This window comes from Peromyscus eremicus, chromosome 5 (assembly GCF_949786415.1).
Source record: "Peromyscus eremicus chromosome 5, PerEre_H2_v1, whole genome shotgun sequence".
Lineage (NCBI taxonomy): Eukaryota > Metazoa > Chordata > Mammalia > Rodentia > Cricetidae > Peromyscus > Peromyscus eremicus.
The window spans coordinates 89110300-89129503 of NC_081420.1; the positions used below are offsets into that span (position 1 = coordinate 89110300).

A 19204-nucleotide genomic window follows, 5' to 3' on the forward strand; every position below is an offset into this window, starting at 1 on the left:
TAGCTGGGACGCAGGCTATGTCTGCATATATGTGTAGGACCTAGTTCCAGTGGAGTGGCCTCCATACTGATTTTCTAGGGAAAATTAAGTATTGGTGACATATTTTGAGAGATGGAGTAAAAGAGGTTGGCAAGTGACTTAATTTTTCCTATTTGTAGATTGAGGGGTTGGGCAGTGTGGCTCGAAGGCTCTTCCAGGTCTGATGTACCACAGTATGCCAGAAGTTTGGAAGAAGAAGTTTTAACGCAGCTATGGGGTGGAGGAAAGGGACCCAAGGGTAAGGAGCTTGTTGCACAAGCTTGAGGACCTGAGTTCGAATCCGCAGAACCCATGTGAAGGTATCTGTAATCGCAGTGTTCCTACAGTGAGATGGGAGGTAGAGACAGGAGAATCCGGGATGTTTGTGGGTCAACTGGCCTGGTGTACACAATAAATGACACCCTGAAGTGTCCTCTGACCTCCACAGACTTGCTTATTGCACACAAGCCCCTCCTCCCCAATCCCCCTGCAAATACAGACACTCACCAAACAAAACAGCAGCTGTGACAAAGTCAATCACACTACAGTTAGGCAACGAAAGTGAGAAAGTCAATTAGGCCACCCTGGCCCGAATTTGATCTCTGAACATGTAGGGATTCCAGAGTGCCTGCCAGCACGCTGGCATGCAAGGCCCAGGATGGAGGATGGAGTGAAGCTGAAGGACACCAACTCTCTCACCTGCCACCAGGAGAGCTGAGCCTCTTACAGGACGCCGCACTAATGAAATTCAGAAGAAATCCGTTTCCATAGCCTGGAGTGAGGAGGCAGCTTTGCTTAGTGAACCAAATACATAATCAGCCAGGAGCCCCTGGGCAGTCTAATCCAGGTGTGTGGCTGCTGCAGCCACAATGCTGTTTAACCTCTCTATGCCTCAGTTTCACCAGCTGCACCCAGCAGATAAGGCCAGGCAGCCAAATGACTGTTTAGACACATGGGGAGCCCAGGTGGAAAGAGTCCAGAGGAGATGCTCTCAGGAGCTGGGGTGGGGAGGGGCCTCAGGCAAATCCTGAATTACCTTCCTTTAAGCAGCCAGAAGATAACCGCTCATTTGTTTCTCATGCCGTCTCTCTGCTGTCTGTGTGTTAAGTGTTTGTGTCTAAGGAGACTTAGAAGGCAGTTTTCTTCAGCTCTCTGCTGAGCGTCAGCCGTGAAGAAGGAGGAAATCGGGGGACTTTTCTCTTAATATGTTAGAAACTCTTGAGTTACCGCATTTGACAATCTCCGCTCACCTCTATGACAGGTGCTTGTTCCTAATTGTGCTTGTTCCTACTTGTGAGCTGACTGGGGTGTAAACGGTTAATGTTAACTCAGTGCTTCTACAACATGGCTTCACAGTGCGCACATCTTTCAAGTTTTACAAGCACACTGGTGCTTGGTCACACTCCAAGACACTCTGACATAACTGCTTTCAAATGTGGCTTGAGCTTGTGGGGTGGGAGTTCAAAAGGCTCCCTGGGGTGAGTCTAACACCAGCAAATTTTGAGAACTACAAATGCCACCTTGAAGGTCACAGATCTTTAAGGTGGAAATGCCCGCCTTGCGGACTGCAGGCCGGCTGGCTTCCTCCTATCAAAAGTTATCTCCTGTGCCTGCCGGCTTCAGTCTTCCGAAGACGCCTTCATCTCTGGGCCTGAAGTCTGCTTTCTGGGAAACAAGCAAATACTCAGGCCTGTGGCATTTCCGAGTCATCTGATGTCTAGACAGGGATGGAGCAAAGACACCTGGGACATTTGCGCTTGGGAGCCTTGAAAGCAACAAAACACTGCAACTGTGAGGTCTGTGGGTTGGGTGGACAGGCTTTCCAAATCCAAAGGGTAGCACTTATCATGACAAGCATGGTTAGGCACAGAATGGAACCCAGAAAGGCCTGTAGTAAAATCAGCTTAGAGGTCACCCTCAGTGGGTCAGTTAATGAAGCAAATAAGCTATAGTGATTCAAATAGGAACTGCGTGTATTTGTGCCTGTGTGTGTGTGTGTGTGTGTGTGTGTGTGTGTGTGTGTGTGTGAGTTACTCTGTGTGGGGTATGTGTATATCTGCCTGTGTGTGTACGTGCCTGTGTGTGGTGTGTGTGAGAGTGTCTGTGTATGAAGGGGTACATGTTAATGGGTGTGTGAAGGTATACTTGGGGGTCCCAGAACTCAATCTCAGTTGCTCTTTAGGAGCCACAGGCCTTGTGTTTTTGAGACAGTGTCACTGGCTGGGATCTGAAAGTCACCAATTACGCTAGACTGACTAATCAGGGAGCCTCAGGGACCCACTGGTTTCTGTCTCTCCAGTGCTGGGGTGACAATTATGTGCCACCATGCCCGGCTCTTTCTGTGGGTGCTTGGAATCAAACACAGGTGCCGATGCTTCAGCAGTAAGCATTTAACCCACCGGGCTGTTTCCCAACCTGGAGCTGTCTTGGACCCGTGTTCCAGAGGATGTTCCAATATCGCTGGAAGGTGAGTTAAAACTCAACTTTTCGGACCTGCTCCAGTGCTTATGCCCCAGTAGATGTGGACTGAGACTTCTAACTAGTCCCCGGGTAATGATGCTGGTGGGGGGACACACTTTGATGGCTTTCCTGACAGGTGAGCCTTCCCACAAAGCAATGCTGACACCCACCTGTGCAACTGCTAGCCGGGCCCCAGTAGCTACCTTCACCTCTGTTTTACCTGCTTGGGGCTTAAGCTGTTAGGTTGGAATGTGGCAGACACTGGTAATGGCAGACACTGACTGAGGGCACACCCCACCTACAGCTTTCACACCATCGGGAGACGGTGCTGTGATCATTCTAAGAAAGAGGAAAACAGAAGTTGAGATTCAAATAGTGCCCAAGGTGACACTTGACAAGGTTGTATAGGAAATGGAGAGTACTCAATCTTTCTGTACCCAAGAGAATGGCAATGTCACAGGGTTCATCCAAAAGCAAAGTCAAAAATTGAAGCTTGGTAGGTCTGCCTCCTAAGCTTGGGGCTCAACCTGAGCCATTTGTACCTTTTCACTCAGGCTGCTCCTTGGCCGTGTGAGCCACTGGCTGATGGACCACAGTGACAGGAGAAGGAAGATGGTAGATATGAAGGTGTGCATGATGACTCATCACACGCCTCTAAATCTTAGTACTAAGGAAGTAGGAAGACTCTCGTGAATTTGAAAGCAGCCTGGACTGCAGAGTGAGACTCTACCCCAAACAAACAAATGAACAAAAACCAAACTCACAGGACTGGAGACACGTGCTATCCCAAGTGTGGATCGGTCCCCTGCCCTGTCAGCTGTGATGTTCATTGGCTCCCACTAGGATCATTATAAACAAGATGATACTCTAAATAACTCTCCAGCCTGGATGTGTCTGTACCTCCCAAATGTCTTATGGTCATCAACTTTAAGATAGGTCTATTTCCAGATGGAAACAGTCTTTTCACATTCAGGCATCTTGGTCTAATTGCCTTGGAGCCATGCATTGGTTAGAAATGAGGCAGAGACCATTTGACTGAAGGAAGACATACAAGCAAGGAAAACCTGAGTGCTTGGAGTATTCCCACTTTATGGCCACATTCTTAACCACAGACTCAAAACCTGACCTAGAACTTGGCTCAGAGGAGAGTGAATTGCATGGGAGAAAATGTATGTCTTTGATGCTGAGGTCCTTCTGTGTTTTGAGTTTGTGGTGGTTTGAAGGAGAACAGCTCCCTCCCAGAGGCTCACATATTTGGATACTTGGTCCCCACTGGAACTGTTGGAAGGATTAGGAGGCATGGCCTTGATGGGAGGAGGTGAGGTATATCACTGGGAATGGGCTTTGGAGTTTCAAAGACTTCCACCATTTCCAGTGTACGCTCTCACCTCCTTGTGGATCAAGACGTGAGCTCTCAGAGGTTCCTGTCACCATGCCTTTGCTTTGCCCTCATGGACTCTAATCCTCTGAAATCATAAACCCAATCAAAAGCTTTCTTTTATAAGGTGCCTTAGTCACTGTATTTTGTTACAGAAATAGGAACACAACTGCGACATAGTCCAAGAACCAGATACCCCCGTTGCTATACACTTGGCGCAATGCATTGTCAGACTGGCTAGCTCTGGAATCTGGGAGTCTCACCTCCTAGTTCATGTGTGAGAATGTTTCCAAAGAGTTTAAATGGGAAGAGGAGACCCATTTCAGATACGGGAATCACCATCCCATGGGTAGGGGATCCAGGACTGAATCAGCAAACTGAGCACCAACATCCATCTCTCTCTGCTTTCTGACTGTGGATGGAATGTGACCAGATGCCTTGTGTTCACACTGCCACGCTTTTCCCAGCCTGATGGAGCCTCCCTCCTCCAACTGTGAGTCCGACTAAACCCTTTTCAAGTTGTCCTTGTCAGGAACTTTGCCCCATCGATAAGCAAAGCCACTCACAGAAGCATCCAGCTCGTATCTGTGAAGTTAAATGAGATAATCATAAATGTCTATGGTGGACTCTGGAATACCATAAATGTTCATGAAAGGCTGGTACCACCATCAGTATAACGCTACATCTTGGGGACCCCTTTGGCCTTCAGCCGACTTATTTATTGTCAGTGAAGACAATAAACATTCTTTATGTGTCAAGGACTACAATGGTTTGAATGTAAAATCTCTCCTGTAGGTTCACACGTTTAACCCCTTTGTCCCCAGCTGCTGGTGCTGTTTGCGGGGGAGCTATAGCGCTTTCAGGAGGTGGAGCCTTGCTGGAGGAGGTGGGTCACCTGTGGCAAGACTTGGCCATCACTTCCTATTTCCTTCCTACTTCCTGACTGTGAGTTGTGACCAGCCTGCCTCTTGTGACTTGCCTGCCTGAGGCCATGTTTTTCACACTGTGATGAAATGATTCCCTCAAACTGTGAGCCAAAATAAACCCTTTTTTCCCTGAAGTGGCTTCTTGTCATGTGCTTGGCTGCATCAACAAGGAAAGTAACTAATGTGGGATCCCAGGAGGTGGGCAGGAGCACAGTAGGTACATAGTAAAGTCAATTCCTGTCTTCCTTCCAGACACCACCCCCCCCCCCCCGCGCCAGTTATCTGTGCATCTCCTACTATGTCAACGTGAGCAGAGTGACACACGCCATTTACATTGATCTGCCATGCTTTCTGTCTTGCCTCATACCCCCTGTGGAGACCATTCCAAACCTTCCACTGGGACCCCCACTTGCCTAACTGACTCTGTCTCCCACTCCGTTCCTGTCTTCCCATATTGACAAATCTGCAGCCAGCAGATTCCATTCACAGTGAGAGAGAATCATTACCACCCGCTAATATTTTTATAGAATTTCATAAACTTGGTCATTCATGAATCATTTACAGTACTTTATTCCAATGAAGAGTTCACAAATCACTCAAACACTGGCAAAATGCATAATAATGAGTGATATTTCAGGAGGCTTTGCATTAATATGTCAGCTCCCAATACTGCAAGAGCTAAATTATTTTTCCAGGTGCTACTTCGGGTCAGAACCACAGGAAGCTCTTTTGGGCACTGGGGCAGGGGATTGTGGTAGGGCAGCAGGAAGTCACAGAACAGGATGGGACTTAAGTCATTGATCACACAGCCTGTCAGACCCTCTCTCAGCCCAAGTCGGATAGGTCCTAGGAAAGAGGCTAAGGAATCTGGATCAGATGTTGAGGTCTAGTTGGGGATGAAAACAGGAAGAGGGGACTTAGAAGCAAGACTTTAGAGCGGTTTTTCTGTCTCAGCCTCCTGGGTACCTAGGATGATGGGAGGCCCTCTCTGCTCCTTGTTCTTGGAGCTCTTTCTTCTGTCTCTCGTGTGAGACAGATCAGAGTGTGCACGTGAAGAGGTTCCAACCTGCCCGCTGTGCAGTGTTTAAAAATGGCAGCTTTCAATACTGGTGTTTGTTAGGGTCAAGGACAACTGCGTCTCAGGTTGTATCTTCTTCACCCACCCCAAGGCTTCCATCGAAGCATTTCCTGGTTGGATTTGGGGGGAACTGTTGGCTCACAGGCCTGTGCTTGCACATGAACAGTGTTATTTAACTCAGAAACAAACAACAGCTATATCAGAGCAATTACGATGTCAATACATACACCCACACACTCTCTGCTTTTGAAGCTAAAGCCTGGGGGTGTGGAGACCCTGGATGTATGCTTTGAAGAAGCTGCTCAGTTCCTAATCACACTGAACATCACAATCAGAACAGGCCTGGCCTCAGTCTCTAAGACAGGAAGTTACTTCCCAACGGAGTTTCAAATGGGCAGGAGATACTCCATCCTTGTGTCTAAGGATAGCCCCACAACAGTCACCTCGCTCCTTTCAAACATAAAGGAAACAGAAGGGAGACTAAAGAAGAGAGCTGAGGCACGGGGAGACAGGGCACAAGAATCCAGGCTGCCCAGGCTGTGTGGTTCCCCGGAGAATCAAAGGTGACAGTTTTGCCATCCTTTTCATCCTCATCCTCCTGGGACCAAGACCCAGGATGCTCAGTAGCATGGGACCTGCTGGTGAGTGGGACCCTACAACACACCACATGGCTCTGATACAACCCATAAGTTCTGGGAGAGGCTGTCAGCTGGAGTGTCTGACATAATCAAACCAAGGGACATGGCTGACCTTACTGTTCCTGATGAACTGAGCCCTAAAGGCTCCTGTGACTGTCCCCAAAAGTCTCCTACCTCCATGTCGCTGCTTTCTGACTGTTCCTGGAGATTAAGACCACTGCCACCTAAGGAGAAGGTGCACACTGAGGTGGGCCAAGGAGGTGGCACCCAGATCTTTCCCTGGATGTTAAAGGCTCCCAACAAGGTGATAGTCTATAAACTTATTCCGGGTCTGACAAATGTCAGATAGGTCATGAGGCCTTGAATACAACGCCTCACCTCCTACTCACTACTGTCTGTAGGAGGCACCTCAGACACTTACTAGCTCTAATTCCCCAGGTCTCACAACCCGAGCCTCCGGGGTGCAGGCATTCCCTGGCAGATCTCTTTTTCTTTATTTAGTACCCCCTGTCTCTTTATTCCCCAGGAGCATCCTGAGCTATGGATTCGCCCCAATACTGATACTTCGTGAAGGAACAGCAAAACTGTGAATCTTGTTTAAGATTAGGATGGAGGGAAGCCTTGCATTTGTGTTAGAAAATTGTAGAACTGAAAACATTTAAGAACATTCAAGAGAATGATATTCAGGAGTAGCTCTGGTCTAGGAGAACCTGCTAAATGCTGGGCATTGTGCCAAGTGTTTGCAGAAGGAAACCCATTTTGTCTTGTATGGAGAGACACCCACCACCCACTGTGCATTATGGAAAAATTACAGCAAAATTAGAGATTGTGAGGCGGTTGTCCAAGCTCACACAGCTCAGGAGGAAGCATGGATTCTGAGATCTGGGGAATTTTGTTTTTGTTATTATCGTTGGTTTGTTTGTTTTTGATTCACAGAGCTCCAAAATCAAATTCACCATACTCTGCCTCAGTTCTTTGGTTCTGAAGCTTCAGAGATATTCCATGAGAATGTGGGAAGAGAAGACAGTACCTATCCATAGACTGCTGCTGGTGTTGACACAGGCCAAGTCATCTCTGGCTATTGTCACTGCCAGTGACTCCTGAGGGCCTAGCATCAAGTTTTTACAACAGCCAGACTTCCCCTTGGTGCACACGGCTCATCTTTGGTACACACTGATGGGTGCTGTCCCCTATTCAGAAAAGGCTCAGAAAGTCCTTGGAAAGACTTCTAAGGGTGAATGTGGAGGCATTCATCTTCCTGGAACCAAGACCCAAGAACCTTCCAGCATGTGGGGACCCCATAGCACAACACATGACCGGTAACAGATGTCTCCCATGCCATGGTCTGACATCTCTTTACAGAAATTCATAGAGAACAAGTCGGGTGGGCAAGAGAGCCAAAGTCAAAATCCATAGCCTCAAACACAATCACCGACACTCTGATCTTTCTCCTCTTCTCTCTTTTCCTTCTCCCCAGGCCCCACCTCCTCTCTTTTCCTTTTCACATAATTTAATCAATGGAACCATTTGTATATAATACTGACAAAAGAGTACAGACTCAGGAGAAGGCCACCAAGATTAAAATCCCAGCCGGCAATGTATGAGAGGTCTGTATTCACAAGTCAAATGCTATTTCTTCATTAGAAAATAGGGCGGTAATATAACTTACTTAAAAACTGTTCTGAGAACTGAATTACAGGAAACAAATTCCATGCTTAAAACAAGTCCCAGCACATGGTACTTTCAGAGAGAGTTCATGGTTTGCACAGCAGTAACAAGTAATCACAGCAATAGCCTTTAATACCATTGTTCCTACGGAGATGTGCATTTTATGCATTGATGGCTTTTACATATTTCCTTGGTTTTGTTTTTTTCTGTCACTGTGGCTGTAAAGGCACACCTATCCTGATCCGTGTCAAGTATTACATAATTAGGGAGTACATCGTATGTGTTTGTCTTCTGTTTCTGATCTTGAATATCCCATGTAACTACTGTTTCCACATATTATTTCTTCACAGATATTTTAAAGGTTTATTTTCTATTTCTGTGTGTGCTTGTACTCGTGTGTGTGTGTGTGTGTGTGTGTGTGTGTGTGTGTGTGTGTGTGTGTGAGTGTATGTAGTGCCTGTGGACGTCAGAAGAGGGCACTGGATCTCCTGGAGCTGGAGTTATGGGTAGTTGTGAGCTGCTCGACATGGAGGCTAGGATCCAAAGTCAGTCCTTGGAAGCTCAGCAAGTGCCCTCAACTACTGAGTTACCCCTCCAGTTCCCATTGCAATCTTTTAAATGCTGCAGGAAACTGCCTCCCTAAACACCCTGATTCAAGCACCCCTGTGATTCTCTCTGTTTAGCAATGCTCCACTCTAAGTACGATGGCCTACATTGTACAAAACTGCACCAATTCCTCCAGATTCCATCAGGATAAATGTCTAAAGGTAGGATTATCTTGTCTGAAGGTTTGCACTTATCACTGTTAGTCAGAGCACGGGTCTTTGAAAGCCAGACTTGGCCTGAGGGTTTTGACCTCCTCTTAGACACCCCTGGTATCACTCTCAATGGTCTCTCCAACCCAAAGTTTGACACAGGCTTGGAGTCTCCGATGATGAGCTAGGGCCCCTCACTGTTACCCTCCACGTTTGTTCTCACAGAAGCACCTCAAGCCACACTTTTGTGGGTTTGATGAGGCACAGAAATAATTGGCTCAGTGGGAAGAAATCGCGCTGAAATCCACATCTTTATGCACAGGGCGAGCAGGCGCCCAGTACTCACTTGATAAGTAGCGATCATTTCTCTGTCCAGGCTCCGTGTCACGGAGACGCTGCCTGTGTTCTCATTGATTCTGAAAATTCCTTTAGGTTCTTGATCCACTCCCTTTCCAGTAAGCCGGAACTTGGACCCTTCAGGTCTGTCACTATCGACTACCTGGACGGAGAAACAGAGTGACATTTAAGACTATCTCAAAGACATAGAGAAAGCCCATCACAGACACCCCCTTGGTGACCAATCTACTAATCTCAGGTGCTGGCAGAAAGCTGCCTGATAAAACAAGATTGTTCAAAAGCAACCTTGCCCAAAATAGTAGCACCATTGTTTGGCATTCATTGTTCTTACAAATGGTTGTGGTTTACAGCTGCAGAAGTTTAGCACTGCCGAGGAGACCGGGGTTGATGGAGCAAGTCGGGGGATGATGCTAGGATGCGCACACTGGGAACTTGTGTTATTTTTAACAGAGGAAGGCGATTTGGTTTTCTCTGCCAACAAGGCTAAGTGTCAGTAGAAGCCATTTATTCCCCAGTCCCCCACTGGGTAGGCACTGGACAAGGGTTATTCCTTTGTTGCTAGTACCCCCTACCCCACTGCTTTCCTGGGTGCCGGGCTTCTGCTGAGAGAGTTTCCGGTGCTTGTTTTCTTTATACTTGGTGGAATATGGCCTTTTCTATTGAATGGCTAGAACCAGCAGAGGTACAGTATTAAGCAAGCTGGCTGTGGTCACTGATCTAAAATAGATGAAAATGAGGTCCAAAGCCCCATCTTCCTCGTCCGCAGATACCACTGTGCAACACTGCCCTTTATGACTGTTGACCTTGGCTTGACATCTGAAGACTAATCACAGAAGTTAAAGATGGAGGGTGGCATTTCTGAGCATAAGGAACAGTAAAGACAGAAGCAGCTAGCCGGTGAGGGAACACCCAGAAAATTCCAGAAACGGCGAGTCATGAGCACACTCTGAGCAGAGGAGAGTTGGCAGAAGGTAAGGGTAAAAATGGGGGTCTTTTATGGCACGTGAAGTTGTGCAGTTAAGGAGAGAGCTGATCCCAGTACAAGCAAGTTCGGAGTCACACTTTGGTATGTATCCTATTCGTCCCTGTCTCATGTTCCCGTGTTATCAGAGCTGCCAATGTTAATTTGGTTATAACAACACAGTTTAAAGGCCATGAATGTATTAGATAATGGGGAGGCACAGAGAAAGGAGGGATGATGTGCAGCCAGCTGTAATTACTTCACAAAGGAACAGGTGTCTAGTTAAGTCAGCACCCTCCAGGGGCAGCGCTGCCAGTACCAAGCCTGCAATTCTGCATTCAGGCACCAGGTGGCAGTGGTGCGTAAGGCAGCGTGAGCATCATGGCGGGCTACTAGGCAAGGCCAGTTGAGGCACATCAAGACAATTCCCTAAGACAGGTTTTGTTGCTTTTCATCTTTATTATTTTAAGATTTTTTTAATTGAAATATACTTAAGGTTTTAATTAAACACCAATTATCTCTGTTTGAGTTTTTAAGATTAATGGAAAATAGGATCATTAATGAGAAGACGTGATAAGTTTTTGATGAAAAGGTATTTTAATCCCAATTTCACTGGAGTGGTTAGCTCATCTCCCATCCTTTCCTGAGCCCCCATCCCCTGCTTAGAGGTGCCAGGAGGTCAAAGATCCACAACTTCTTGGGCTTCCTGTTGAGGCTAGGGTCCACCATATTCTCCAGCTGAGTACCAGCTGGGCAAATACATGGTGTCTGCATGCAAACATGTCACAACCCCACCTTCAAACACAGGTCTTTGCTTCTATGGTTCCCAATTTTCTCAGGTGCAAACCAGGGACAACCACTGTTTTGTTCCAGGGGTAGAGGGTGAGGAGGGAGGTTGAAGATTTAAAGAGACAATACAGCTGGACATGGTGGCCCAGGTCCATAATTGCAGCTACTTAGGAGGCTGAGGCAGGAGAATCTCAAGTTCAAAGTTTGAGCTACAGTGTGATTTAAAGACAGCTTGAGTACTATAACTTTAAAAAGAGGGCTAGGGATATATGTCAATGGAAGAGTCCTTGCCTAGCAAGCTTGAGGCCCTGGGTTCAGCCTGCAGTATAAAATCCCCAAACTGAAGAGCATAAATGAAGCACACATATGGGACCTGATAAATCAGAGCTAAGCACTGCAATTGCAATAATTACAATAAAATGACGATGTTGCTCACGGGTGGGATGGATCCCTCCAGGCATAAAAAGCATCTTAGCCATAATATAAAATGAAATTCACTTCTAAAGGAACAGACAGATTATTTTTTCTTTTTTAAACTAAATTTACAAACTTCTCTGGTTCTGGAAGCGATTGTCCTAGCAAGGTAGATGGGACAGTGGGGCCACTTGGATCCTCCCCATTTATATCAATTTTCCCTCCACTGTGCATTCAAGCAGTCCCCTTTCTGCCTCTAAGCACACCTGAGAAGGTCAACATGGAAGACAGTCTGAGCAAATGAACAACATGTCCCAAATTGCTGGGATGTAACCCCTTCTGAGGTGCAGCCCAGTTTCCAGGGTCCCACCACCCACAGTCTGGGAGTGAGGACCCACAAGGGAGGGCCTTCTGTGTTCCCTGTTCTCTTCTCCATCCTCCTTGGTTCAGAGAGGGTGGGGACACAGAACCTGCCGGAAGAAGAGAAGCCGAATGTGCCTCCTGGGGGCAGACATCTCTACAGCAGGCTGAACTCTAGACTTGGAAACTCTCCTGGGGAGACTTTTCCATGTACTGACAAGGTCAGGCCATTGCCTCCTTCTCTCTCAGAGAACTTGAACCACTTGACCTTACGGAAGCAGAGTTTCCAGAGAGATGGCCCTGTTTAATGAGTGACTGATGCCGGATCAAAAGGACTTATTCTCCAGGGGCACAGCAAGCCTCCAATGCTGGGCCTCAGCTTAGCATTGCTTAGGGTGTACGCATGGGCGCTCTCTCCTCCCTTCTCTCCCACCTTCTCTTTTCTCTCCCCTTCCTTTCCCTCCCTCCTTTAGAATCCAGCTTTTCATCTGTGTGTGGAGACTGCCTCTACTCCTCTGTGAGCTGTGTGTGTTGAAGGAACACCCACAGACTGGTACAGTGTTCCCAGAGTATCGAGTCTCAAGGGACACCAGCCCACATGGAAGGTCCCTGTTTTATCAACAATTGTCCTTCGAGCCCTGGTTTCTGGTCAGCATCAGCATGCTCGGGAGCAGGGGGACATGGGAGCCTCTATGCCTCCTGCCCTGAAACCCTGGCCCTGGAACGGTACACCTGGCCTTACTCCGAGTACTCGGTTACTCAGCTTCTTCACCCTCAAGCTTGAGAACCAAGCATCATCGCTCTGGTGTCTCTGGACACACTGCTGCCCCTGGCCCGCACATTCTCACTGAAGTGGGTTCCCACTACTGCCTTCTGGAGCCTGCTTTTGAAAATGAGCCAGATCTTTGCCCCCTTCCATTTTAAACAAAATGATAGCAGAGGCTTTTCAAGCTGCTTCCCAGCATCTCAGGGAAGCAGAGTGGACGCCCATCCACCGCATAGCCCTCCGTCTCTGCCTTTGCCATAGGCGCTTGGGCTTGAAGGAGGTTGGAGAGAGAAGTGTGGGAATGGGGGACACTCTTGGGGGAAACTGGCCATCTCTGCTCAGAGTCTAGCCATTTGACACTGCAGTCTACGAAACTCACACTTGAGAACCACAAGATTGAGCCACGGATAACTGAGAAGGAAAAGAAAGGATTCTTTATATTTTAAAGCGTATTTAGGATTTGTGTTGGGCTACATGTGCTAGGCTTCTGATTGGACTTTGCTGATCCACTGATGAGGAAGTTCAGGTCCATGACTCAAATTGTGAAGCAGTCTCCTCTTGGTTGAAATACTGTATCTTGGAGTGAGCTGGGGTGGGGGGAGGGACTCATGAGACTCAGGATCAGAACAAACTTCATCGGGAAAAGCTGAAACTTGGAAGATGCCCAAGGCCCCTTCAGAAGGATAGGACAGAGAAACAGAACTGCTCCAGGTGGAGACTGACCAGCTGGGTTGCCCTGAGGAGATTCTCCAATCTGCCCAGCTGCCTGCAAGTCCTGAGTTACCACTCACCTGCACTGGGGTGGGCTTATTTTGGACTTAAAAAATTACCTTTTTAAGTCTGTTCCCTACAAGCGGCCCCTTACCCCCGACTCCTCTCCGTCACCCAGGTAGAGTCATCGGCTCTTCAAGGCAGGCTTCCACACCATTACATTGGGTTGTTGTCAGTTCCTTCTCTGGGTTTGGTCAATGTTTGCTCAGTCTCCCCAGGCATAGCACCACACAGCACTCTTCCACTGCTTAGGGTTGCTTGGGGCTTCAGGGCCAGCTGGCCTCACTGAGCTGGAGAGGCCTGTGGTGTGTGGCTCTACGCCCTGGGCCTCACCTCACCAGGGGCGTTTGCAGTTCGAGAATCTCCAGATTGTCCTTACAGTGCTACACAGGGCTCCTTTAGTTCACCCAGGTGTGGCCATATGTGTCTCCCCTCCCTCCTACTCAGTCCTCTGGCCAGAATCAACCTTGCAGGCCAGCCCCAGCAGCTGTTCACACCCATTACTCCACAGAGCAGGTTTGCAATTAGCGGGCTTTGCCCATTACCCTTTGTAATTCAACACTTCTCTGCACTGCGGGATTTTTTTTTTTTCTTTTCTCATCCTGGAGTTAGAATGGGAAAAAGAGTCAATGATGAGAAAGAATGGGGACTCCAGGTGCCAACTTGCTGGAAGGGCGGATAAACAACATTCAGAGTCCTCCTGCTGTGTCCCTAGGGGCAGAGACTTCTGGGTGGCTGTACAGAGGGGAGGAGGCAGCTGGATCCAGGGTCCTGACATCAGGACCCTCTGCTTTTCCCTGCTAAGGTACACTCTCTTTGACATTTTCTGCTGCAGAAACCAGTGAAATCAAGTGTGTGTTTAAGGCATTGGCTTTTGGTGTGTGCTTGTGTTATGCCTCTGTGTGTGTGTGTGTGTGTGTGTGTGTGTGTGTGTGTGTGTATGAGTGTGTTTCCTTTCTATTTTTTCCGTTGGGACAAGGTCTTACCATGTAGCTCCAATGCCTCTACCTTGTTTCAGCCCTCCTGCCTCTGCCTCAGAGTACTTAAATTACAAGTGTGTGCCATCACACCTAGATTTAAGGCACCGGTATGTAAATTCACACACATACATAGGAACACACAGAGTAGGTGGCAAATTGAAGTGTTTTTACATGAATTGGGTTCCCTTATACGAATTATTTGACATTTTTCTCCTAAACATGCTTGTCATGGATGTGTATATGTGCGTACATATCTAACATTGGGAGAGGGATAATTTTAGATTTACAGAAAGGCTGTGGAAAGAGCCCACTGTTCCCATGTACCTGTCTCCAGCTCTGGCTGCATGGAGGGATGAATGCTAATACTTCAAGTGTGTGTGCACTCTGCTGTGATTATTGCCTTTCTTTGGATCCCAAACACAGCACAGGGCACTCCCCTCTCACACCACGGCTTTCAGTGAGTCTTTTTTAACAAGCATATTCATTACATTTGTTGATTTATTCAGTGTGTGTGTGTGTGTGTGTGTGTGTGTGTGTGTGTGTGTGTATCTGTGTCCACGTGTGCCACAGCACCTGTGTGGAGATCAAAGGATGACATTCAGGAGTTGGGTCTCTCCTTCAATCTTGGGTCCTATCGATTAAAGCCAAGTTGTGAGTGTGATTTTAAATAGCATGTTCTGGTGCCTCCTCTCAAGCTCACATGTTTTGTTGTTGTTGTTGTTTGTTCATTGTTTTTGTTTTTGTTTTGTTTTTGTCTTTAATTGTACTGGAATCGGTTGTCCTGACTTTGCCTATAGAAAATGTACAGAGTGTATCAGAACTCTGGAGTCAAAGCTCTGCATGTCAGCTCTGTCCTGGGAGCTCCGAGCTGGACCGGCTTCTGCCATCCATCAGATTCTTGACACCACCCCTGGAGATGTCTCTGCTTTGCTTGTCTGCCTAGGAAAGTGGGGAGGGTACACAGGTTTCAATAAGTACCTGCATCATGCTCTCGTGGCCACTGTAGGTGTCTGCTAATGGGTCTCTATGTTTCTTATTTCTCTCTTCCCACTGCCTTACCCAGATACAACAATAACGATCATTCTGAACACAAACCAATGCTTTGTGTTCAGGTCCGCACTTTCATGGCTACCCACCAATTTCAGGATAAAAGCCCAGGGACCGTCCCAGATGTGTCTCCCCCTGCTTCTCCAGCCATGATCCCTTCTCATTCTCCTTCAAGCCATGTGAGCTGGACTGGGGACCTGATCCATCTTCATCTTCCTGAACTCAGTGCTGGGGGAACCTCCCATTCCTGATTGCTACATCTGCTCTGCTCCTTCGATGTTTGGCCTCATCTTTCTCTGAGCCCTAGCTTTCCACATTTTCTGGGCTTAGGGTATGGAAGACATTAGATGAAGGCATTAAGTGAATAACTGCAACTTTCTCTGATGTTTTCATATGGTTGCAAAATGCTCTGTAAACTTACAAATTAAAAGTAAAGGTCTATTGTCCTGATTCTCTCTCTCTCTCTCTCTCTCTCTCTCTCTCTCTCTCTCTCTCTCTCTCTCTCTCTCTCTCTCTCTGTGTGTGTGTCTGTCTGTCTGTCTGCCTTTCTCCACCAGCATCTCTGCATTCCTCTTTTCCTGGGATTTGGTAGGAGTCACAAAGAAACCTAATCTCCCTACCAACTTTATAATTTGCAAAAGGGCCTTTTAAATAAATGCCTTTTTAAGTAAACAAGAAAATAGTCAGACCGGCTAACCTGCTAACACGGATCTGTCACCTGTGTTACAAATTCAAGCTTGTCTGGGCCATAGAGTGAGTTCAAATCCAGCCTGGACAACGTACTGAGACCTTGTCTCATCTGGAAGAGTAAAGTAAAAAGAAGGTTGCTGTCTTAGGGTTTCTATTGCTGTGATAAAACACCACGACCAAGATCAGTTTGGGGAGAAGAGGGTTTATTTTAGCTTACAACTCTCAGGTCATACTCCTTCACTGAGGAAAGTCAGGGCAGGGACTCAGGGCAGGAACCTGGAGGCAAGAGTTGATGCAGAGCCCATGGAGGAGTGCTGCTTACTGGCTTGCTCTCCACGGTTTGCTCAGTCTGCTTTCTTATAGAACCTGTGACTGTCAGCCCAGGTGTGACATTGCCCACAGTGAGCTGGGCCCTCCCATATCAGTCAATCAAAAAGATGCCCCTCTGGCTTGCCCCAGGCCAATCTGGTGGAAGCATTTTCTCAATGGAGGCTGCCTCTTATCTGATGACTACAGCTTGTGTCAAGTGGACATAAAAACCAGCAGCACAGCTGGGATGTAGTTCAGAGGCAGAGACTCTGCCTAGTCTGTGCAAGGCCTGGGTTCAATGCCTGGTGACGTAAAAGCAAGCAGCCCAGAATAGTTAGATCTTCTCCCTCCCAAAGAGACTAAAGGGGAGTAAGTTGCAGTTGGACAGGGTTGTTCTTGGGACATGGAGGGAGGGAGGATATTTGTTTCTGAACCCTTCAGATATTTCCAGTTTTATGAACGGGCTTGTGTTATTAATACAGCAACACTGAGCTTTCTTAAACATGTAAGAGGAGTAAACTAGAGCTTGGTATGCATGCTAATTTAGAGCATGCTAGACTTCTCCACAAACCCACTGTTGACGTCACTAAGGAATTGTGCTTATCATCTGCTGGGCCTTCTGAGGTGCTGTAGAAGTGTTAATTAGTTATCAACTGTGGTTCAATCTCCCACATGCCTTGGATCTTGCAGATGCTTAACTGAGGATGGGTGGCATGTAAACAATTACTACATCCATGATTTCTTTTACTCTCGTGGTGCCCAGCTGCCTTTATGTCATCCAAGCACAGGTGTGCTGGCTAGTTTTATGTCAACTTAACACAAGCTAGAGTCATCAGAGAGGCCAGGGCCTCAACTGAGAAAATGCCTCTATAACATAGGCAAGGCTGGAGGGCATTTTCTTAATTAGTGATAAGTGAGGGAGAGCCCAGCCTATTGTGAGTGGGGCTACCTTGGGGCTGGTGGTTCTGGGGTGTATAAGAAAGCAGGTTGAGCAAGTCCTAGAGAGCAAGCCAGTAAGCCACACCCCTTCATGACCTCTGCATCAGCTCCTGCTTCTAGGTTCCTGCCCTGTTTAAGCTCCTGTCTCATAGTGTTTCATCTCAGCAATAGTAGTCCTAAGACACCTAGGCTGGCCAGAGCTCACTATGTAGCCAAGAATGCCTTGGTCTTCAGATCCTCTCCAATTTGCTTATGGTCACGGTATTCCATCTCAGCAATATAAATCCTAAAGCAAGCTCCGTGCTGGAAGTACTGAGATTCTGTTGAGAAGCAATAGGCCATCACCCAAGATGGCTGGCTACCACTGTGTGCACTGGGGCCCTCAGAAGATCTTGGACTGTTGTCAGATGGTTACCAGCATCATAAGCAAGTTTCCTAAGGACAAAGGGAAAGGAATAGAGCCCTTGGGAAGGAACCAAAGCTTAGGATCACAAGAAGAGGAGCTACCCCACTCTCCATCCATAGTCCCATCCATTAGCCCCTCCCCCCACAACTGCTATCCTTTCTCTTCCAACTTTATAATGCTCACATTAGAGGTTACACTAAAGTCTAGCTTAGGCTGAGTTCTATGGGAGTCAGTGTTCATGATTTTTTTTTTTTTTTTTACTGTTGTTCTACATTCTTTTCTGGTGTCTTACCAGTGTTTTGGGGGTAGGTGAGTATCTCAGCTAATTCTCTATTGCTGTGATAAAATGCCATGACCAAGGCAATTTATAGGTCAACAATGGCAGAGCACAGGTATTGGCAGCAGGTGGCTAGAGCACCAGCTAAGAGCTCACATCTGACCCACAGGTAGGAAGCAGAGAGAGCACCAAGAATGGCATGGACTTTTGAAATCTCAAAGCCTACCCCCAATGACATGAGTCTTCCAACAAGGCCACAACTCTGAATCCTTCCCAAACAGTTCCATCAACTTGGCACCAAGTATTTAAACGTATGAGCCGTCGCTTTTCAGCCTTTTGGCTAATATGAAGTGTAAACATATGAGCCTATGGGGGCCATTCTCACTCAGATCACCACGTGTGTGTGTGTGTGTGTGTGTGTGTGTGTGTGTGTGTGTGTGTGTGTAGGAATTTATTTGTTTTCACAATGCCATTTTCATGGATACATATGGGTTTTGTTTTCAGTTTACCCTACAGTAATGTGGCTTATTAAGTGTCTACTTTTCTGAAGTTTGCTGTTGTTGTTGGCTAAATGCAGGATTTCTTTCATAAATGACTTGTGGACAGACAGAGGAGTAGAGTGAGCACTCAGCAGCATTATGTACAGTAGCTAAAAATCTAGAAGAAACTCAAGTGACCAGTAGAAGAATGGATAAGGGAAGCACAGTACACACAGGCAGCTTTGGAAAGGGAGGCGATTCTGAAACCAGAGGACGAGTGCTAAGTCACAGAGGGACATGTACTGTGTGGCTGTGCTTTTATGAGGCACCTAGAGCAGTCATAGTCACACAGACTAAAAGCAGGTGAGAGGTTTCTGGGGACTAATAAGGGAAGTGAATGGAGTCTCAGTAGAGAGATGAAAAGCTCTGGGCACATATAGTGGAGATGGCTGTGTCAGAGTGTGCGTGGACTCAGTGCCAATCGTGTGTCTATTTTATCACAGTGAACAAGTTTCTCTCTGCAGGATACATCATGGTCTGTATTTATCCACTTCCAAGAATATTTCCTACTGGTGGCATGCCTCAGATCCTCTCTGCCCCTGCTTTCATGCCAAGTTCTAGATGTTTAACACCTGGAGGCATGCATTCTAACCTGGTACAGTGCATTTTGACCCAGGTTCCTTCTGTATGTCTTTCCTGTAACGTGTAGGTGCATGGAGAAGATTAGGTCAGGGTATT

At 47.2% G+C, this 19204-nt stretch overlaps 1 protein-coding gene across 1 annotated transcript in view; it reads right to left on the minus strand.

Annotated features, from left to right (window-relative positions):
- The window catches only part of Cdh13 (cadherin 13), a 971677-nt gene that overhangs the window by 436759 nt on the left and 515714 nt on the right, over positions 1-19204 (minus strand). Inside the window, exon 5 of the mRNA XM_059263937.1 lies at positions 9268-9420. Within this exon, the coding sequence (XP_059119920.1) occupies positions 9268-9420 (153 nt within the window). The remainder of the gene's footprint in view (positions 1-9267; positions 9421-19204) is intronic.